This window comes from Dermochelys coriacea, chromosome 5 (genome assembly GCF_009764565.3).
Source record: "Dermochelys coriacea isolate rDerCor1 chromosome 5, rDerCor1.pri.v4, whole genome shotgun sequence".
NCBI classification, from domain to species: Eukaryota; Metazoa; Chordata; order Testudines; family Dermochelyidae; genus Dermochelys; species Dermochelys coriacea.
Window position 1 is genome coordinate 92,118,226 of NC_050072.1, and position 19,828 is coordinate 92,138,053.

Consider the following 19,828-nt stretch of genomic DNA (forward strand, 5'->3'; position numbering starts at 1 on the left):
TTTGTCATCACTAGTGGTAGTCATCCTGATGACTCCCCTGGCAAATAGGCCAGGTAATACCTTTTATAATGAGTTATGCTGATACTCATTTTGGTTCATACATATTCATGTATTTATCTATACTTTCACACCCCACTAAATTTGGGGTTCCCCAGTTTTCATAGGCTAACTTCTTAGTTCCCCTTATAATAATTAAGTTACTCAGACACCAAACAACTTGTGGTTAGCATGATGCTGACACCCCAATGTCTGCAAAAATCCCCAGAATATTCTAGCTGGCTTTAGCTGGTACATTGCAATATACATTTCTTAAATTTCAGCATTAACACGTGTATTTACTGTAACAGAACACTTTTTTTTATGGCTGTAAGATTATTTATGGGTCAGCTGCTCATGCCAGCCTAATTCAGGTCAAAGGCCCTGTCTGGCTAAGCTAAATCTCTTACAGACCTTGGGCCTGTAGGTCTTGTGTTTACAGCCTTAATCCACCCCTACTTCTTACCTATATACTTATAATAAGCAAATACACCCCTCTCAATATTATGCCCAGTACTGCTATCCTTCTTTTATCAAGCCTTATCCTATATCTATTTTAGTCTTGGCTCCATTGTGTGCTGGCCTCAGCCCTGCTGAATAGATGAATGAACATCTTTCCTCATCTGTTTCTTCGTTCTTGTAATCGAGGCCAGGCCTGTAGGAGGTGCCCCTCAAGGGTAGCTCAGCCAAGGCCACTGATCAACTTCCAGAAAGACATTGTTAGATTTAAAAGGTTAGCAAACAGGAAAAGATAAGTGACAAAACTCCCTAAAACTTTACTATAAAGATCTTCATGCAGATATGAAGTCAGGCTTGGTATGGGGCTGTGCAGCAGTCATCAGCATGGTAAGTATGTGAGAGTGTAGCCATGAAGGCTGGGGGTAGATTGTAGGGAGTCCCAGGTAATAACTATAGGGATAGTGAAGTCAGCATTGCTATACTTAGGTGGTGATGATTCTGGGTTGCTATACTTATAGGTGGTGATGATTCTGGCTGATGTATCACTCAAGAGGGTGCCCAGAGAAGGCAACTGCTCGAGGTTCCCCGGGTCCATGTGTTGCTGGGCTTTCAACAGCTCTGGTACCACCAGTGCTCATGGCAGAATGGTATGGGAAAGTACCCTACCATGGCGCGAGAGACCAAGGCAGCCCATCCTAGAAATGTGCAGTCAAAGAGTAAAGAATGCAAGCTTGAAAACGTCATCAAGATTGTGCCAGGGCAAAAGGGATGCCCTTGAACTCCACAAGTGGAAAAGGGTGGTTTCCACTGCCTACTTCTGCAAGCCAGTACAAAGCCAAGCCACCATAGCCAGCAGCATACTGTCTACTTCTTTCTACCCCATAACCCAAGCACAGCATGCAAGAAATTTGTTTTGAATTTGGACGCTCATATTGGAAAACCAAAGCGCTGAGTTTTTACATGTTTACATAGCTGGGCTTCCACTGCACTTTCCCCCACAAAAGCCAAGGAAAGCCAGGATGCCTTTCTGAGATCAGGCTGCAGCATGAGGTTTGCCTGAGCTTTCTTTAGCTGCAGCTTTACCTGGTGCCATACTTGTGCACTGAGGTAGCAAAAGTATGTTGGCAAAGATGGGCCAGAATTCTGTGAACTGGTTGTAAAGGAGGGCCAGTGATAAACAAATGCTGCATGTGCTTTGAGCTATATTAGACAAATGTAGTGTGTGGAAAAAAGAATTTTGTTGCATAAAAGGGGATTTCCAAATGCTGCTAATACAGGGTTAAGTTTATGCAGACTTGTGAATTAGTTTGTGCTGTATTTTATAAGAAATAGCATAACCTTTTCTCACTTTGTGGGAACAACGCATTGTAGGTTAATCCTTAGGAATTCAGAAAAAAAACCAACAAAAATACTGTTGATCCATTTTATCTGGCATACTGCCTTGTCTATTAGCCAATACATGATCCTTTTGAGAGAAGAAAGCAATCAATAACACACGCAGCCAATTTTATAATACCACAAGCGAGGCCCCAATTCCCTGCCCTGTGCTTTATCACTAAATCACAGTATGTCTGTAGTATGTCTCCTTTCAAAAATTACCATTTTTTCCCCCAGGAAAATTTTTTTCCTTCAATTTTTTTAAATAGTGAAAGACTACGCTTAAAAGGAGAGGCAGATAAAAGACACAGCTTAAAAGTTCTCTACTGTACCATAGAGTGCAGCTAAATAACTGTTGCTAGAATTTTTGTGAAGAAATTCTTCTCTTCCTGACGTGTTTCACAGCTCCTTCCATAGGTACCAAAAAATGTTTCCTTCCCATTCTTCATAATGTCTTTACCTATCATTGTTAAACTCAAGTCAATCATTTTCTGCGACCGCATACAGAAGCAGTGAAGTACTGTATATTTGAAATCTTAGTAACCGTGGAGGAATTAATTACAAACACTACAGGTCACACCCCCAGTTACATTGGCATAAAGTTTGTCAGGCTGTTTTTAATTCATAAATAGCCTCTGGATTGCCACCCCCCAGAATGACAATAGAATTGAAGTGTTGGAGATCTGCCATGTTAAATGCATTCCAGCTGTTCCTTTTACCCCAGCTAATTAAATGAAAACTTGTGGGACCTCACAGGCATGTGCAGGATTGTAGGGCTAGTTTGTCAGATACTGCGTGCAGTGGTTTGTTTTTAATCCATTCTGCTTCTGGATAGTGTAGCTGCCCTTTGTGAGCCCTTCATTCTACCTAAAAACAGGTGCATGTTTCTCTACAGTTTCTTCCACTCTACAAGTGGTTATTTGCATGGTGTTTAGACTTTGTTAGTAAACTGACCTTTTTAAAAAAAAAGATTACAATAAACTGTTGACTCAACTTACAATATCTTTTTTCTTTTTGTTCTCTTTATTTTGATTTATGCAATTAAAAAAATAGAATACCTCTATACTGTGTTTTACATGCCCTTGAGAACCATTATACATACAGTCCATGAGAACGTTGAAGACCCCACATTTAAAAACACATACCTCTAGGTCTCAAATTTGATCTCTTATCCATTTTCAAATGTACGAAAACATTATCGTGATTTTTAATGCCTGTACCAATCCTCCTTTTTCTTAATAAAAAATAATCTGTTTATCCACTATGGCAGCCACATGGTATACTTGGGGAACTACACAGGTCCTATGATACAAAATCTCTAAACTCAAAATTCCTGTATTTTTAAGTAATAGCCACTCATAAACACCTGTTATGTTACTGCTGTCACATGAAGAGTGCGAAGAAGTTTTGATGAAGACAATATAATATAGTAATCTGTTTGCTAAACGCTTTCTACATCACAGGTGTTATCTAAACTTTTCCAGGTCAGCAGCTAGTCATCCTGCTTCCGTCGATCACAATAAATTGTACAGAGGAAAGCAATTTATTACAGTATTCTGTAAATCAAATAATTTATATCTATATTACTGAATCAAAATGCAACTAGGAAAATGAGACTAGTAGTGATAGTGCAAAACACATATAGCAGATAGCTGACTGCTCCTAGTTTTCCACTGTGCCATGTCGGATAGAGCCTAATCTTTGCTCTTGTCTTTGCTGCTAAAAAAAAGATGGTTACTTCCAGTGCAATAACTAATATGCGATAGTTATCTCATTGTAAAATCCCAGTGGAGACAAGCTCCCACCTTGTAGTTTTTACTGTGAAGCAAGCCGGAGAGGTCAACTCTATACCCTTCACCCAGGTTTGATATTTATTTTACCTCTTGGTTAAACTACAGTGCCATGTCTCCAGTAGGAGTTTACAGCAGGAAAGCTATTGTGCATTAGTTATCTCACAGTAAAAACACACTTTTTTAGCAGTGAAGACAAAGCTAGTATTGGATCTGCAGTGTTCTGGAGGTAACAGGCTGGTCTCCCCCATGGGGATGGAGCACCTCACAAAGGTCTGTAGTGAGCTAAACGCAAGAAGGTAGGGAGCAATGAACACCTCTTGTCATTCTCTGATGCAACAGCTCTACCTACAATTTGGGGAGTAACATTATTGAGCTGTGAGAGAAGTTGCATTTGGCCTTTGAGGAAGGGACAGCTAACATCACTGAAAGGTTGGGAATAAAAGTGAAAATGTAGGTGGTGTGATGGGAAATAACATATGGGATAACACAGGCTCTTTTAATCAGCCTAATAAAGTCAAAATTGTAAGCTGTTCTGTAAAATGATGTGGATAGGTTTCAGAGTAGCAGCTGTGTTAGTCTGTATTCGCAAAAAGAAAAGGTAGAGAGAGTGAGCATTGCAGCCAAATGGTTCTTCATGAAAGGAATTGGGCCAGTTAAGAATGCTTCAGTTAGTGCCACAGGGACATGGTGCTTCAGTAACTTATATTTCCATAGTTGGGAGCATTTAGATTATGCCTCAGATCAAGGAACTTGAAGCCAAATATTTCAGATTTTTCTCACTTCTTTCATTCTTTTTTTTTTTAAAGTCATGGGAAATTAAATGTCTTAATATAACATTAGCAGTCAAGTCAGGAAATTCTAAATGTTAAGTTGCTTCCATTATGTTCACTTAGTCATATTGTATTAAAAACTGCAAAATATAGTACTTTCACATATAAACTTGTGTGTGTGTGTGTGTGTAATATAAAATGTGTGGGGAGCATCCTTTAACTTGTGGAATAGATTGGCTTTTAACAACTTGTTTCTGTCTTAATGCTGCATTAAAGCTAATTAATGTTTGTGTGTGATTTTTAAAAACTTCTGCCTGTTGATTGTCATAACCAGTTCTATCAGTGTATACCTTTAAGTCCAGTCCTGTTCCATTGATTTCAATGGCAAAGTTTCCATTAAAATCAGTGGGAGCAGATTCAGATCCCCATGGTACAGGGAATATCTCTCTGATTAAAAAAAAAAACAACAAACTTTCAAACCATCGATTACTGTTTAAGTGACATATGTCGCATCACTGAATAACGGCATAAAACCAAGTGGACCCCCTTTTTATAAGGGGGTATTTTGACCTAATCCTTGTACATATACAGCATAGTCCTATAATTTTTCCATTCTTTTGCAAGAAGCTGTTGGTGATATCTCAAATCAGGCATTAGTGGAACAGTTTCATTTCTACTGTACAGCTTTTCTCATTCATCATTCATGCCTTAATGACCCCTCACCTATGGAATTTGGAGGACGTCTAGTGTTGTTCTGAAGGCTTCAGTAGTAAGTCCCACCCTTCATCGTAGGCCCCCAGATTTTCTGCCGCTGTTGGTAGAAAAGTTGGCAATTCAGTTTCTCCCAACAATTTTGTATTCTAACTTTTTAATTTGCATTTTTGTGCACTAGCAACCTCTAATCAGTCATTCCTCTCCTGAGTTGGGTATTTGGCAGCGCAGAAGTTTGTTAGCCAGATGTGCCACTTCAGCACCTCTCTAGGAGTCCTCTGCCACCCTCGGGCAATGTGAGCTGTCCTGCAAGCACTGCACTGAATCGAAGCAGCATTCCCTATGTGAGGTGGCATTTACAGGCTCTACATGGGGTGAATTACATAGCCAGCCAACCCTCGCACTGCCAGCATTCAGGGCTCTGAGTTGTACTGGCAGCTCAGGTCCCCTCCCCTCACTTGAGGAGCTACCTCCAGTGCAGGAAAGATGGGAACGGGTCTCACTGTCTCTCTACCCTTTCCCTGCTCCATAGGCTTTGAGTGAACATTAGAGCATAGGGAGCACTTCAGAGATCCATGAGGATTTCACTCCCTGTGAAGCAACACCATTATGGGATTAGAGAAGAGTAAGTGAGAAATCCATTCCCATGTTCAAAGTGGCTCCTGAGTAAAGCCCTGAGTGGGACTAGGTTACTCCTATAGTACTTATTTGGGTGCTAGTTAGCCTGTGGGATCAGGCTGGCAACCTTTCGGGTTCCTGGAGACATCTAGCAACTTACTTCTATAGACAATGTATTTGTACCGGTACTCTTCCTCAGCTGAGTATAAACAGCCAGGAGAAGTACCGCATGCACCACGCACCCCAACAAACTTTCTGTGCAGGACTTTTCCAGGACAGGATGCCAGTGGCTTGCCAGGAATTCATTAATATTAATAATATATCTTCCCTTTCAACCTAATTAGATGTATGATTTCGTATAGACACCACCTCTGAGGATATAAGGTCCAAATGAGGGCTTCTGATTAAAACTAAATGTTAAACTAAAGCATTATGAAATTTCTTTGTTTTTATCTAACATTTTGGGAGCCTAGCGTTGGTGCAGCAGTAGCTCCACCTGTAAAAAAGTGATATCTTTAGAAAGGGTCTTTCTTCCAAAAGACCCTATACACCATAGGAATGAGAACACACTGTACAGCAATTTCATAACCTCAGCAGTAACTATTCTGAGCAAAGATTCTTCATATACTTAGTAAGGAAAGACTGTTTGGTGGCAAGCATGTGGCTCATCATCTAGGGATATGAGCCTTGCTTAGAGTGAGACCTCTTAGGGTCTGTCATGGTCAAACCCTTGATGTGATTTGTGACAATAGCAATGGCTTTTAACTTGTTGGCTACAAGGAAGCTGGGTTACACAGATGCCATTATTCTTCCTAAACAGATATCTTGTGCATATAAGCATACAGCGAGAAGTTGTTTGGAAGAACAGTAGAGAAATTAGTAGCTGAGATAACAGTGAGGGTTGAGGCCTCTATGAAAGCCAGCATAAAAATCCATTGGTCACTACCAAGCACCCGGGTATCCAAGAAGGAACTGATACTTTAGCAGAGGTAAAAATCTGGAGCAGAAGCTTCCGAGAAACCTAATTACATTTTCTACCAAACCAACAAAATTCTCAGCATGACAATGATGAAACGAACATTTGTGTCTAAGAGCTCACGATCCCTTCTTTCTGATCTATTCTCTGCACCCAAAATCTTCAGAAGTGGCTAGTAACAGCAAGGTACAGGTTGCAAATTACACATGCATAGACAACATACGAATCAGTGCCTTGCCTCGAGGGGGTGGGGGAGAACATTTGTAACTGGAAAGCTGCTAAAAAGGATTAATAGCCACCAGTTGTTTAAAATCCTGGAGAGCTTTGAACCCAATGAATTGCTCATCCAGTGGTCAAAACAAGGATGTCTCAAACTGTAATTTTATCATCATGATGAAGATTTGCATAGATCCAAAGCTTCCTTGCATCAGTCATTTCCTGACAGTGCTCATCCATAGCCAATTATCTCCAGTGGGCAGGATTGCTGATTTCATCTTGTGAGTGGGTTTCTCAAAATAGATCTACAAAAGCTTCTTCTGAGGACGTAGAACCACAGAACCACACACCTGATAAAATGCAAAATTAGGTGTCAATCTCAGATCACATCTTAATGTCCCATTTGTACTCATCTACCCACAAACAGCATGATGAAAGCCAGCCAAATTTTCACTCCAGAATTCCATGTTCTCACTATAGAAACAAACCTCACACAGTAGGGAGTATAGGTGGAAGACAAATTTCCAAAATCTCAGCATATGCAATCTTTTCAGTTCATTTTGACAGCTGTCAGTGGTATGTCTGAACAAAACACACCCACTCACTCTCTCTGACATGGCCATATGGGATCAAGCCAGTGATCTAATTAGTCAGTATCCTGTCTATGATGCTGGCCAGTACCATCTATGTTAGAAGAAGGTATAAGAAGCCAAAGAGTAGGCTATTACAGTGCTCACAAGGAAGTATTCTTCTGCCTCCCATTAGAGATTGGTTTATGATTGAGGTATGTATGTTGTATCCCTTCCAAAACCAGAAAGTGAGCAGGTTGAAGCTTTTCTCTGGCAATGGAATTAATGCATTGGGCAAAGAATTTGTTTTCAAGACAATTCACATAAAGGATACAGAAAAGGGGAAACCACAGAGAGTTGAAGTCCTCTTAATTCTCTACTGCCCACAAGGCAGGACTTCCTATACAGGCAAGGAACTCATACTGGACCTACAGGAAAAGACCAGACCCCTTGAAGCAGGGACTTCTTCATCCAGACCATGAACACCTATAGTCAACAGCCGATCATTTGAAGAGAAGTGTAGTTCAGAATTCTCTCTTAGCTTCTGGTATCCAGACAGAACTCAACCAAGAATGTCCTACATTGATCTGGAACATTTTTACATTTCTGGTGAAATGGGAAACCTAATTCTCTTTGGGGCAGGGACTGCCTCTTTATTTTTACTGTTCCCAGGAAAAAGGGGTCCTGACCGCTAAATGCTACTGAACTGTAAGAATAATAATAATCATAACATTATGGTGATTTCAGCTACATTGGAGTTTCTCAGAATAGTTGATTGGAGCCTACAATCAAGCATTATGGAAACATGGGTACAAGTCCTAGTGGTATTCTGTAGGTAGGCATGTTGGACACTTTGTTTGACTATCATCAAAGGACAAGATTAATCAAATGACTGGTTATACAAGCAAAACCATTTACCTCCAAAAGGCAGGTTGTGAAATTACTTCCCTTGTCTATACAAGAACCATGCTGCTGTTGTCCTAAGAAATGAGGTTAATTTTATAGCTCCAGAAACCTTTCTGTTCAAGATAAATTCCTCCTTCCACAGTGCCTGGGAAATAGTCCAAGGCCATAGTGTCCCAGTTGGAATATTTGTGGTAAATAAGGTAACAGTTACTGTACATACCTTTCTGAAGTTGCTAATGTAATAATATGTCTGAGATAAAGTCTCCTTTTTCAAAGACAAAAGGTGTATGCATTCAGAAGCACTGTAATTAAACAAATAGTATAGGTAATTACACAAGACCTCCTCTTCCTTAACTTGGGAGAAAGAGGACAGGCCAACATTTTAAAGTACTTTTCAGTATTTCATTACATCTGGATGTACTTACCTTAAGTTAACCAAAGCATTTTCAACTGAGTCAGCAGCATGTTTGATTTACAAAAAAAAAAAAAAAAAAAAAAAAAAAGCAATAACTAGACTTATTTCCCTCTGGTAATGCACTTTAACATTTTAGGCGATGAATTAAACATTTAAATTATTTATTTTCCTTTAATTATTTTGAACTTTTTCCAGTATTTTCTCCCAGTTTCCCCAAAGAGAAACCATTAGGCTACATGTAATAATGGTCCTGTAGTAAGAATTATGGTTGTGATGCTGACGGGTTTGATGGGCTCTATGAATGCAATGAAATAAAAACATACGACTCTGGTCATAACTAGTGGGATTTATGAGTATTATCTATCTTTGCCTGATGACTTGACCTTGTTCAGAAATTCTGGTGCCTTGTTCAGTTCTATAAGGCTCACACAGTATGTTCTAGGCTAGTGGTTCTCAACCAAGGGTATGCAGAGGTCTTCCAGGGGATATATTGACTCATCGAGATATTTGCCTAGTTTTACAACAGGTTACATAAAAAGCACTAGCGAAGTCACTACAAGCAACTTTGTAGTGGGGAGGGATAGCTCAGTGGTTTGAGCATTGGTCTGCTAAACCCAGGGTTGTGAGTTCAATCCTTGAGGGGGCCATTTGGGATCTGGGGCAAAATTGGGGATGGGTCCTGCTTTGAGTAGGGGGTTGGACTAGATGACCTCCTGAGGTCCCTTCCAACCCTGGGATTCTATGATAACAAAAATTTCATACAGACAAAGACTTGTTTATTCTGCTCTCTATACTATACACTGAAATGTTTATATTCCAATGAAAAAGTAAGCAATTGTTCGGTTATAGTGTGCTGTGATACTTTTGTATTATGTCTGATTTTGTAAGCAAGTATTTTTTAAGTAAAGTGAAAGTGGGGGTACGCAAGACAAATCAGACTCCTGAAAGAGGTACCGTAGTCTGGAAAAGTTGAGAACCACTGTTCTAGGTTATCCAGTGTTTTCATTTTATAGATTTGGTTTAATTATAGCAGACATAGATTGAGCTTTAGGATTTCTTATATTACTTTCTCATTAGGGTTAACAAAGAGGAAATTTTGGGAAATGGCAAGGAGGAGACAAGCTCTAGAAATGAGAGGAGACGGAAACCAGCTACAAATGCTACCTCCCCATCTCACTTTGTGGGAAGGTTGATGGCACCCGGCTCCTTTTGATTGTGAATAGAAGTTGGACACTGAACTGCTTTTCAAATTTGTCCTTTAGATCTTTCCTTCTCCAAAGGAAAAACCATAGAAGGGGAGAATTACCCAAGGGAACTCCATAAGCAGATGTAAGTTGAGTTCCATGGGTGATATGGCCTCCAAGGGAGGAGATTTTTTAGCTACTGTAGGAGCATGGCCTTCCCAGAGCTTGGATATCCGGAGATTTCTGGGTAAATTATAAGGAACTGAGGACGTGGAAAGCTGGTTCCTTTGCACTACTCCCTGACTCCTCTCCTCCCACTTTTACATCCCTGTCAAAACTCCTTTGGCAGCAATCACTGATTCCTTGCCAGTTGTATTTCTGTCTCTCGCGGATACCATGTGGTGGTGTAACTTTCAGTCTTTGGACAGAAACTCTCTCAATCTCTTCTTGTAAAGCACTGTAAATATCCTAATGTAAGTGTGTTTTAATAACAGTTATAGAAAAATTTTGCTTCCTTCAAGGTTGACGACTTCTGCAACTGAAGCATTTGAATAATGAAAAATGAGACACGTGTTTTGTATCAGAAAAAAACAAAACAGGAAAAATCATGAGTTCGTTGTGGCAAAAATAGCCATTTTAGCTAGGGGAAAAAAATCACAACTTTTTTCCAACAGATTAGTGCATTTTTAATGGCAAGTGTACCAAAACATTCATTCAGATAGGAAAAATACATAACATAAAATATTGCCAAAATTATTTGAAAAATGATAATAGGTCTTGTTTTGATATAGCATTTTATGCATTTTTAAATTACATGATTTTCTAGATATCCTGTCATTTCTAAACATATTTTTGTATAAAGGAAGGGTATGCTTTTGAAAAGCACTATTTGTTTGAGAGTCTGAATCCTGTAACACTCATAAGTTGCACTTTAGTTTTCATTGAGAAGTTTATCTTCACACTTGTAAGGGTAAAAATTTTTAAATTTAAATAAAATATATGAACACTAAAGAAGTTTTAAAGGGGTCACTTGAACAGCTGTGACTTTAAAAAAAGCACACATTGTGTAATCCATGACAATCCACCAGTCTTAATAATAATAATCCAATTTATTATTAATTTTTTATTTTAAAAAGGAAAGCAAGAGGTGATGGGGGAGGAGGGATTGAGTATGTTAATTAGAAACAACTCAAGGGAAAAGTTAGGAAATTAAAATCCATAGAATCAGCATGGAAGGCAGATAAAAATACATTGAGTCCCAAGACATGTCATGATATTAAAAAAAACAAAATTGATTAAACAGCAAGGTTCAAGTGTTCGTCACCAAAAATGTAGAAATCCAGCACAAGTGAGAACAGTGGAGTAAAGTCTAAATTTTATTAGATGCATTCTAAAATACAGATTAAAGAGGGCTAAGAAGAATTTCAAAGAACAAATATCAAAGGATGATATGATAAATTCACTACATCAGAAATAAAGCCATGGAAGGGCCTGTTGACTGTTAACTGTACCAGACACTCTGATACCTTTTTGATGGGTACAGAAGGAAATGAAACATGTAGACAAAATAAGACCAACCTAATATACTGATTTCAGTAGAATGTGAATGGGCAATAATAGCATAGTGGGTGCCATGGAGAGCCAAGTAAACTTGTTAAAAATTAAAATAATTTCAGAGCCAGACTTAATAGCGGCAGATATTTAGGCAAGCTTCTCCATGTAGCTTTGCTAATCCTGATCTGTAAATTAACTCTTCTAGTACTGGACTTCTCCCGAGTGGAGAAAGATAATTATTGTATTGATAGTTTTATGATTAGTAAAAATTTCATCAGATTAAACTACCCTTACATTTCTAACCTGAGATTTGAGCGCAGATTGGCAGTTGCAAATGTCTGTGGTGCATTATATTACTCTGCTTTGTTCTCTGGATTTTAAAAAGATGATCATGTTAAGATAAAAACTTGGCATACCTAAATGTTCCCTTATGCCTCTTTTGAGACAAAGCTGCAGTATTGGATTGTTTTTAATACTACTTGCTAGTTGCTGACCTAAAACTGAGTTAAAATAGCATAATTTTCTGTCTTGTATGCGTATTGCAACTATCTTGTATGCGTATTGCAACACAGAATTCAGAGTGGTAGCCGTGTTAGTCTGTATCAGCAAAAAGAATGAGTATTTGTGGCACCTTAGAGACTAACAAATTTATTTGGGCATAAGCTTTCGTGGGCTAAAACCCACTTCATTGGATTCATGCAGTGGAAAATACAGTAGAAAGGTGTGTGTGTGTGTGTGTGTGTGTGTGTGTGTGTGTGTGTGTGTATATATATATATATATATATATATATATATATATATATATACACACACACATATCTTATACATAGTTTATGCCCAAATAAATTTGTTAGTCTCTAAGGTGCCACAATACTCCTCATTTTTTTTAGAATTCAGAATGTAGACTAGGACATAGTCTGTCACTTGGTAAACAGAATGAAAGCTCCAAGAAGTGAAGGTAGCTTGCTGAAATGTCCAGTTCTCTGCTTAATCATCAAGACAGTTGCAACATGTTCTGGACTGTGTATGTGTAAAATAATTTTTTTTAAAACTACAGTAAACTTACCTGATGGAGAGAGTATCTCTTGCAGAAGACTCCATTGCATTCTCTGTTGTCCTAAGTTACATGCAACTAAACAAATCAATTTTATAAGTGTCTATTGTAATACATTTTTATACGTTAACTTCATGGTAGTACTGGCTAGAAAAACATGTCATTGGCACTGCAAAAATTAGTTTTGTGAAACTTTTCAGTTCTCACAACTATGAGTTAATGAGGGCAGTGTTCAGAATTAATGGCTGCATTTCCTGTGAATTGAATTACACGGAATATCCTGCAATTGCTGTGGGAACCCTTTGTATGTGTAATCTAGCAAATCAATATCTGTGTTGAGTGATCCGAAGCAGAAATCCCAGAATAGTTTATATACTTGTTGAGATGAGATGTGTGTTGAGTGTGGTTTCTTGCAGGGAGTAATTTTCCAAAGAGTTGAATGAAAATTTGAACCTATTTTCTTTCAAATGAAGTAGTTGTTGGTGGATTATGATTTTCTAGAGGAAGGAGTACAGTCACATCACTAAATCACGGGATGGGGAGTCAGGAGATCTGGCTTCTGTTACTGGCTCTGCCATAGATGTTCAGTGCCAAGTTGTATCCCTATCTGTAAGACAAGGATGCCTTGAAGACTTAATTCATTAATGCTTGTGAAGTGCCTTGTGAGCCTCATGTAAAGGCACTAGAATAACAGTCTTGTTATAAGTTTATTTGTGCCAGTCAGAGTACCTGATTGTATCCCTCTCCTTAACCCTTCATATGTTGCTTGTCTTTTTGGAATGTAAACTATTTAGGACAGACACTCGAATATATGTAGGTTCAACATCTAGCATAATTAGCCTTGGCCCTAGTTGGGGCCTGTGGGTGTCACCAGAATATTAAATAATAATTGTTAAACACATTTAGTTTTGTATTGCTTTTCTTTTTGTGATATTTAGTAAGCACAAGCAAGCTCTTAACCCTTATTCTGAAAAATGTAAAGGGTAAATGTAATATACAGTAGCCTAGTCTCTTTTTTTGTGTGCGCTAATTTAATTTGTTAGGCCTTTGATTTTTAGTACTTTTAAAACCTATTTTTAAACTAAAAAGTCCAGGTTTTTTGGTCATGTTCCCAGTATGTGAATCTTAGCTGTCAGTTGCACACTTCGCTTGAGGTTTGAAGGTACAGAGAAGACGCTCAGTGAAAAATATTTGCACCAAATTTCAGCCCATTGCAAATTAAAATGGTCCTTTGCTTACTCTCTAAAAGAGCTTTAGAGTGGAAACGGTAATGAAATTAAATGCAGAGCTACTGTCAAGAGATCCTATAGTGTACCTCAAAAAAAAAAAAAAAGTTGTAAAAATTCAAATGTATAACTTTGATTGAAATGCTTCGTTTAATGATCCTAACACAATAACTCGGAGCACCTTACACGTTCCTAACACACCTGTTGTGTTTTTATTAGTTGTATCTGGTTATTATTGATTCCTTAGTTCCAGCTCCTCCAATGTAGAAACATTTGGCAAACCTAATGGGGAATCTGTATGATTTGATTATGAATTTAAAATGGATACGTTGCAGATCCTTTCTAGGACCTCATCCGAACTCAGAGCTACTTACCTTATGAAATATTTAGAAGCATTGAGTGCTTTTAAGCGAATAGCTTTATCCTGTGTCCCAAGGGACAATAATAAACCTGGGTATGAAAAATTCAATTTTTATTTTTTCTCATAATAGGAAACTCTGGGGTAGTGAAAAAGGCATATTCAGCCTTGGTTTACTCTAGTGGTAGATAATCATTTTAGAATCTTGGAAGAAATTAGTTTAGCACATTACTGTAGAAACCATTTAGAATATCCCATAGTCACTTACCCAGCTTCTTAAAGTTAACTGCTGCCTGTGAACTGCAGGATTTAAGATAAGATGTTCAAAAACGAATCTCTGCAAAGTATGAATAAGTTTAGCAATTTTCAAATAACCTTGATAATTTTGCATACAAAAGAAGGCTTAACCCCCTGCTTTGTGAGTACTTAAGCTTTCGTTTACAAACTAGTCTAAAGTGCTCTTTGTAACATTTTTCAAACTAATTAATAACTTTTTTTGTAATAAAAATATAAGTTTACAATCTGAAAACGATACAATTTAAAACACTAAAATTGGAAGCTCTTGACGGCAGGGTCTTTGTTTTCTTATATCTGTTCAGTCCCTATCACAGTTAATACATATTCTGTATGTTATATAGTAGCACCTTGTTAGGATATAGATATTCAGGCCTGTCTGTAAAGGCCTATACGTGAAGAATTTAGGTGTATTCTTATCATTTAGCTAGTTATAGAGGCATAAAAGAAAATCAAAATCACTGTCTGCCGGTGTAAGGGGCCTGCTCTTACTGTGACAGTCTGAGGCCCTGTTCTTAGGCTAAGATCTCTGGCTAAGCAGCAGAGGCAGCCATAAGCTGGGAAGCGACAGGTCACATCCTCGCATTCCAAACTAGTCACACTGAAATAAGGCAATCTGGGGCTGTTAGAAAGGTGATGTGATCTATCACCTCCAGAGAAAGGGAAGAGCCTAGAGGATGTAAAAGGAAGTTTAGTTTGATAGTTTTCTGTTCGGTAGGAACTCACTTATCCATAGACACGGCTGGGAAACCCTTATGTCTTTATAGATGTAATTGTGAAATCCTCAATTCTGTATTTTGTCATTATAGTTCCCACTTTGCTATTGTTTGTTTGCATGGTCTCTGTCTGGTTCTGTGATTGTTTCTGTCTGCTGTATAATTAATTTTGCTAGGTGGAAACTAATTAAGGTGGTGGGATATAATTGGTTAAATAATCATGTTACAATATGTTAGGATTGGTTAGTTAAACTTCAGTAAAATGATTGGTTAAGGTATAGCTAAGCAGAACTCAAGTTTTACTATATAGTCTTCAGTCAATCAGGAAGCAAGAGGGGGGAATGGGAACAGGGAATGGGGGTGGGGAAATTGGAATCATGTTTTGCTAAGGGGGGGAAATGGGAACAGGGACACAGGTAAGGCTCTGTGGTGTCAGTGCTGGGAAGGGGGACACTAAGGAAGGAAATTGGAATCATGCTTGATGGAAGTTCACCCTAATAAACATCGAATTGTTTGCACCTTTGGACTTCGGGTATTGTTGCTCTCTGTTCATGCGAGAAGGACCAGGGAAGTAAGCGGGTGAAGGAATAAGCCCCCTAACATACCTAAAAAGCTAACTTACTCCTGTTCAATGACTCTTAAATTGTGTATAATTTTTTTTTATATTTTACATATATATCCTATGTAGTGTGTGTCTATGATATTAATTTGTTAGCTTTATAAATGTCATTTTGGCTCACAGTTTATATGCATTATTCAGGTTAATTATTCCTATTACCCTGATTTTCTTACATTAAAACTAGTATCATTTTGAATTATTCATTTAGCTCAAGATAAGGAAGTACATTGTCTGTCGAATTGTAGCTGAATTTAAATCTTTAAAAGCGATTAATGCAACCTATTGTGTGTTGTCTTTCTACAGCCCCACTACATATGTTCTAGATGAAGATGAGCCTCGCTTCCTTGAAGAAGTCGATTACAGTGCAGAGAGTAACGATGAGCAAGATATTGAATTGGCTGATAATGCAGGCGATTATGAACCCTGTGTTCCAGACGAGGGGCTTTCTGACTCAGAAATGACAAGGACACACCTGCTTTGAGCCATCTTTGTAGACTCAAAGAAGAAAATGAATATCCTGGTTTTTAGTGGACAGGAAACAGGGAAGTATCTGGCTCTCAAGAGGGTTGGCTCAAAGAGACAACAGTAATTGAAGCCAGTTTAGCTGAAAGACAATAAATGTGTTTCTGATTTATGATAATATTGGCATTTGTTTTATTTAAGGAATTCAGTGCCTTCATTTGGCACTGACTATATCAAACAATTGCTTTACCATTTCATTTTCTACCAAATATTGTTGCATGGCTTTTTATGTCCTTAATCACCAACAAATGGATTATAAATTGTAGTGTGTCAGATACAGAAATTAATATTAAAATGCCTTGTGGTACAGTCCTTTGAGTTTCTTCCTGAAAAACACATATGTACAGGTTTTTTATTAATTTATGTGTATATTGAGATTGAGGTTTTTCTTTAGAATTATGTTAAATGCTCGATTTTTTTGAAGTAATGTGGAGCTTGCTTTGAAACAGTTTCATTCTCCAGTTACTAAATTAAACAAAAATGAAAATGTGATCAATTGTTGTGCTTGTTTCTTGACCCTTTAATACATTGAGATTATAATTTTACAGCAGCCATAATTTAAAATATACAATGACATCTAAACTGCCTTTTTAAAAAAGAAAGTTATTCTTGCAAGATTACTGTTAGTCCACTAGTCAGAAGTGTTTTATGGTGGCTACTGCACCTGCACCTACTATGAATTGTATGTTTGCATAAAACTCTTTCCTGAAACACATCATCTCAGGTGAAGAGAGAGATGTTCATCTCCACAATCAGTTAATTTTTAGCTTTGGAAAGAAGTTTACTCAGTGACAAAAAATGGCTAAATGTGTATACTGTATGTATATTTTGCTATATATTTTTTAGCAACTTATTTAATATTCTTGTCAAATCCTTGTATTGTCAAAATGAGTTCATTTCATTCTGGGCATGTTTTTAAGGAGAAAGGTGGTATCCATGTTGGTTTAGAGTCTTCCTGTGAGTCAGATTGTCATTTTCTTCATTCCCACAACGTCTTTTTGCACCTCCCCTCCACCTCTACTGCCCCATTTTTGCTTAGAATAAGATTAAATGCAGATCTGAAGTTACTGCCAAATATTTATAAAACTGATTTTTGCTACAGCAAAAAGTTTAATTATCCTTGCTTGAATGTGACCCAGTTCTGACTCTTCTTTATTTTTTGAAAAATGCTTGTATAACATAAGGGGACATCTAAAATCATCAAACAATATCTTTCTATACTGCAACAGGTCCCTAACTAAAGAGATTTTTAAGTGTCAGCAGTGCAAATTAAATTGATGTGTGTTTGTTTTTCTTTTTTTTTTCTTTGGTGCATGAAATAAAAACCATAAAGAGCAAGATGGCTCAGGGGATCGTCAGTGGAAATGTGAAATCTTTTACTAATAACTCATTGGTTCAAATCCAGTTTAGGTAGGTAGCAACAGTCTGTGCCATCTTGGTTTTGAAATTGGGGTAGAGAGAGAAATGCTGGCATATTTCCCCTTGAAATAGTAATGGCATGCTCTTATGCTTAAATATTTTAAAAAATTAAATGATCAGCTGGGAGAAGCAAGGGAATGATAGAACCACCTATATGCTCTCTCCTCCAACTTTTTCTTTTTAAGGACTGACCATGTTAATTGTTCTGTGACCTATATTTAATGAGTAGGCAGGCTCAGTCCACACCCTGGTGAGCAGGTATTCAGACAGCAAAGTGACCATCACAATTGGTACTTTTGGCAATAACCAGAGGCACCAGGGACTGAACCTGGTACTCTTATCCCCTCTTATCACCTAGAGGTCATTCCTCTAGATCAGGATTGAGATACATTAGCAGGGAAGTGTACCGAAGCTCATATTGCTCCCACTGTTGTACCCATTCTGGGTATAAATAGTCCTCCAGTCTCTAGAACTCTTACTCTAGCATTCTTCATAAGTAATAAAATCATTTAAATTAACTTGCTGTATTAACACAGCAAGTTAATCAGCATCTCTGTGTGTAGACTGACTTAGTAGTAATATAGTATCAGAGAGGTAGCCGTGTTAATCTGTATCCACAAAAACAATGGCGTCGTCCTGTGGCACCTTAAAGACTAACAGATTTATTTGGGCATAAGCTTTCGTGGGTAAAAAACCCACTTCTTCAGATTCATGAATGCTTATGCCCAAATAAAACTGTTAATCTTTAAGGTGCCACCGGACTCCTCGTTGTTTTAGTAGTAATATAGATTTCAACATTTTAATACTGTGGCTTGATAACATTAGGAAAGTATTAATTCAATTTAAAGAACTCCATAGTCTCAATAGTGCAGTATCCTTAATGCCTGTCCCAAGTAAGTGTGTGTGTTTGTGTATAAGCTGTGTTTGGACTAGTGGTTCTGGAAGATGATCCAAAAGGAGTTATGAATGACTACTGAATAAATATTTATTCAGGGCGTTTGTTACAAACGGATACTTAAATACAAGTCTGAAATGTAAATACAACAATGTTCATTTCAATCTAGGTTTTGAGAGGCTGAATCCATTGTGCATGAGAATTCAAGAGCATGTTTTATATACCGTACTGTACATGACTCAGTATCTCGGTGCTAGTTATGACAGATGGAATTCTAGTCTTAATTCTAAATTTTCTTGATTTTTATGACTCCAGATCCGTGCAACCTATTTTTGGTATTACATGATGGCTTTAATACAACCATGACAGATTTTTCATAAGGAAAGAGGCTATGCCTTTGCCTCCCTCCAAAATAATGATGAGTTTTAGTAACATAAACATTTGATTTTGATCGTGATATTTACTCTGTGCTTCTGAAGACTGAATGCTTTGCATTGCTAGATAATGAATTCCAGTATTCCCCATCCAGGTGTGATACAGAGACTCTAACACAAACTTGATATTCTTCCTTCACCAGTGACATCTTTCCTTGAATGTAATGGAAGCAACCTTATTCATGTAATGTAATTTTCAAAGATTGACATTTATGCCAATTTGTATGTGGTGGTTTTTGGATGTGAAATATTGTGCAAGTCTAACTGAACAAAGAGAACCAGTGTTCGTTTCAAATAAGGCAAGAGTAGCAGTAAAAAACTTCTTACAAAATCAAAAAAATTCAGGTATTAGATACCTTTTCATTGTAATGCTGTACTAGACACAATTGTGACAGTATTTTTGTGCATGCCCAGATATAAATATATTAAGAAAATATATAATAAAGGAATCGTTATAATCGCCTTGTTTCCCTACACATTTTATTGGATTGAAAATAGAAATTGTTAATTTTGTGGTATTTTCCTATTGCCAGGTATATTTTAATGAGAGCATGTATGGTCCAGTTTTCAGTGTGAGCTGGGATTGCTCAGTGTTTCTGAAAATGAGGCAATTAATATTCTAATTCTGTCAGTTTTTAAAAATTTAAGAAGGCAGCATGCTGCATTGTGTTAAGTTTTTCATTCACAGTCTAATGAGTAGAATCAGT

General features: G+C 37.6%; 1 protein-coding gene across 11 annotated transcripts in view; it reads left to right on the top strand.

Moving 5' to 3' along the window:
• AGTPBP1 (ATP/GTP binding carboxypeptidase 1) overlaps nt 1–19,581 on the top strand; it is a 174,394-nt gene extending 154,813 nt beyond the window's left edge. For 10 of the 11 annotated variants that reach the window (XM_038402651.2, XM_038402649.2, XM_043515137.1 and 7 more), the window contains one exon: nt 16,155–19,581. In XM_038402651.2, coding sequence (XP_038258579.1) covers nt 16,155–16,332 — 178 coding nt within the window. In that variant the 3' untranslated portion in view covers nt 16,333–19,581. Of the gene's footprint in view, nt 1–1,013; nt 6,730–16,154 lie in introns of those variants that run through there. The other variant, XM_038402660.2, reaches the window with a different exon arrangement.
• Nucleotides 19,582–19,828: the final 247 nt, after the last annotated feature.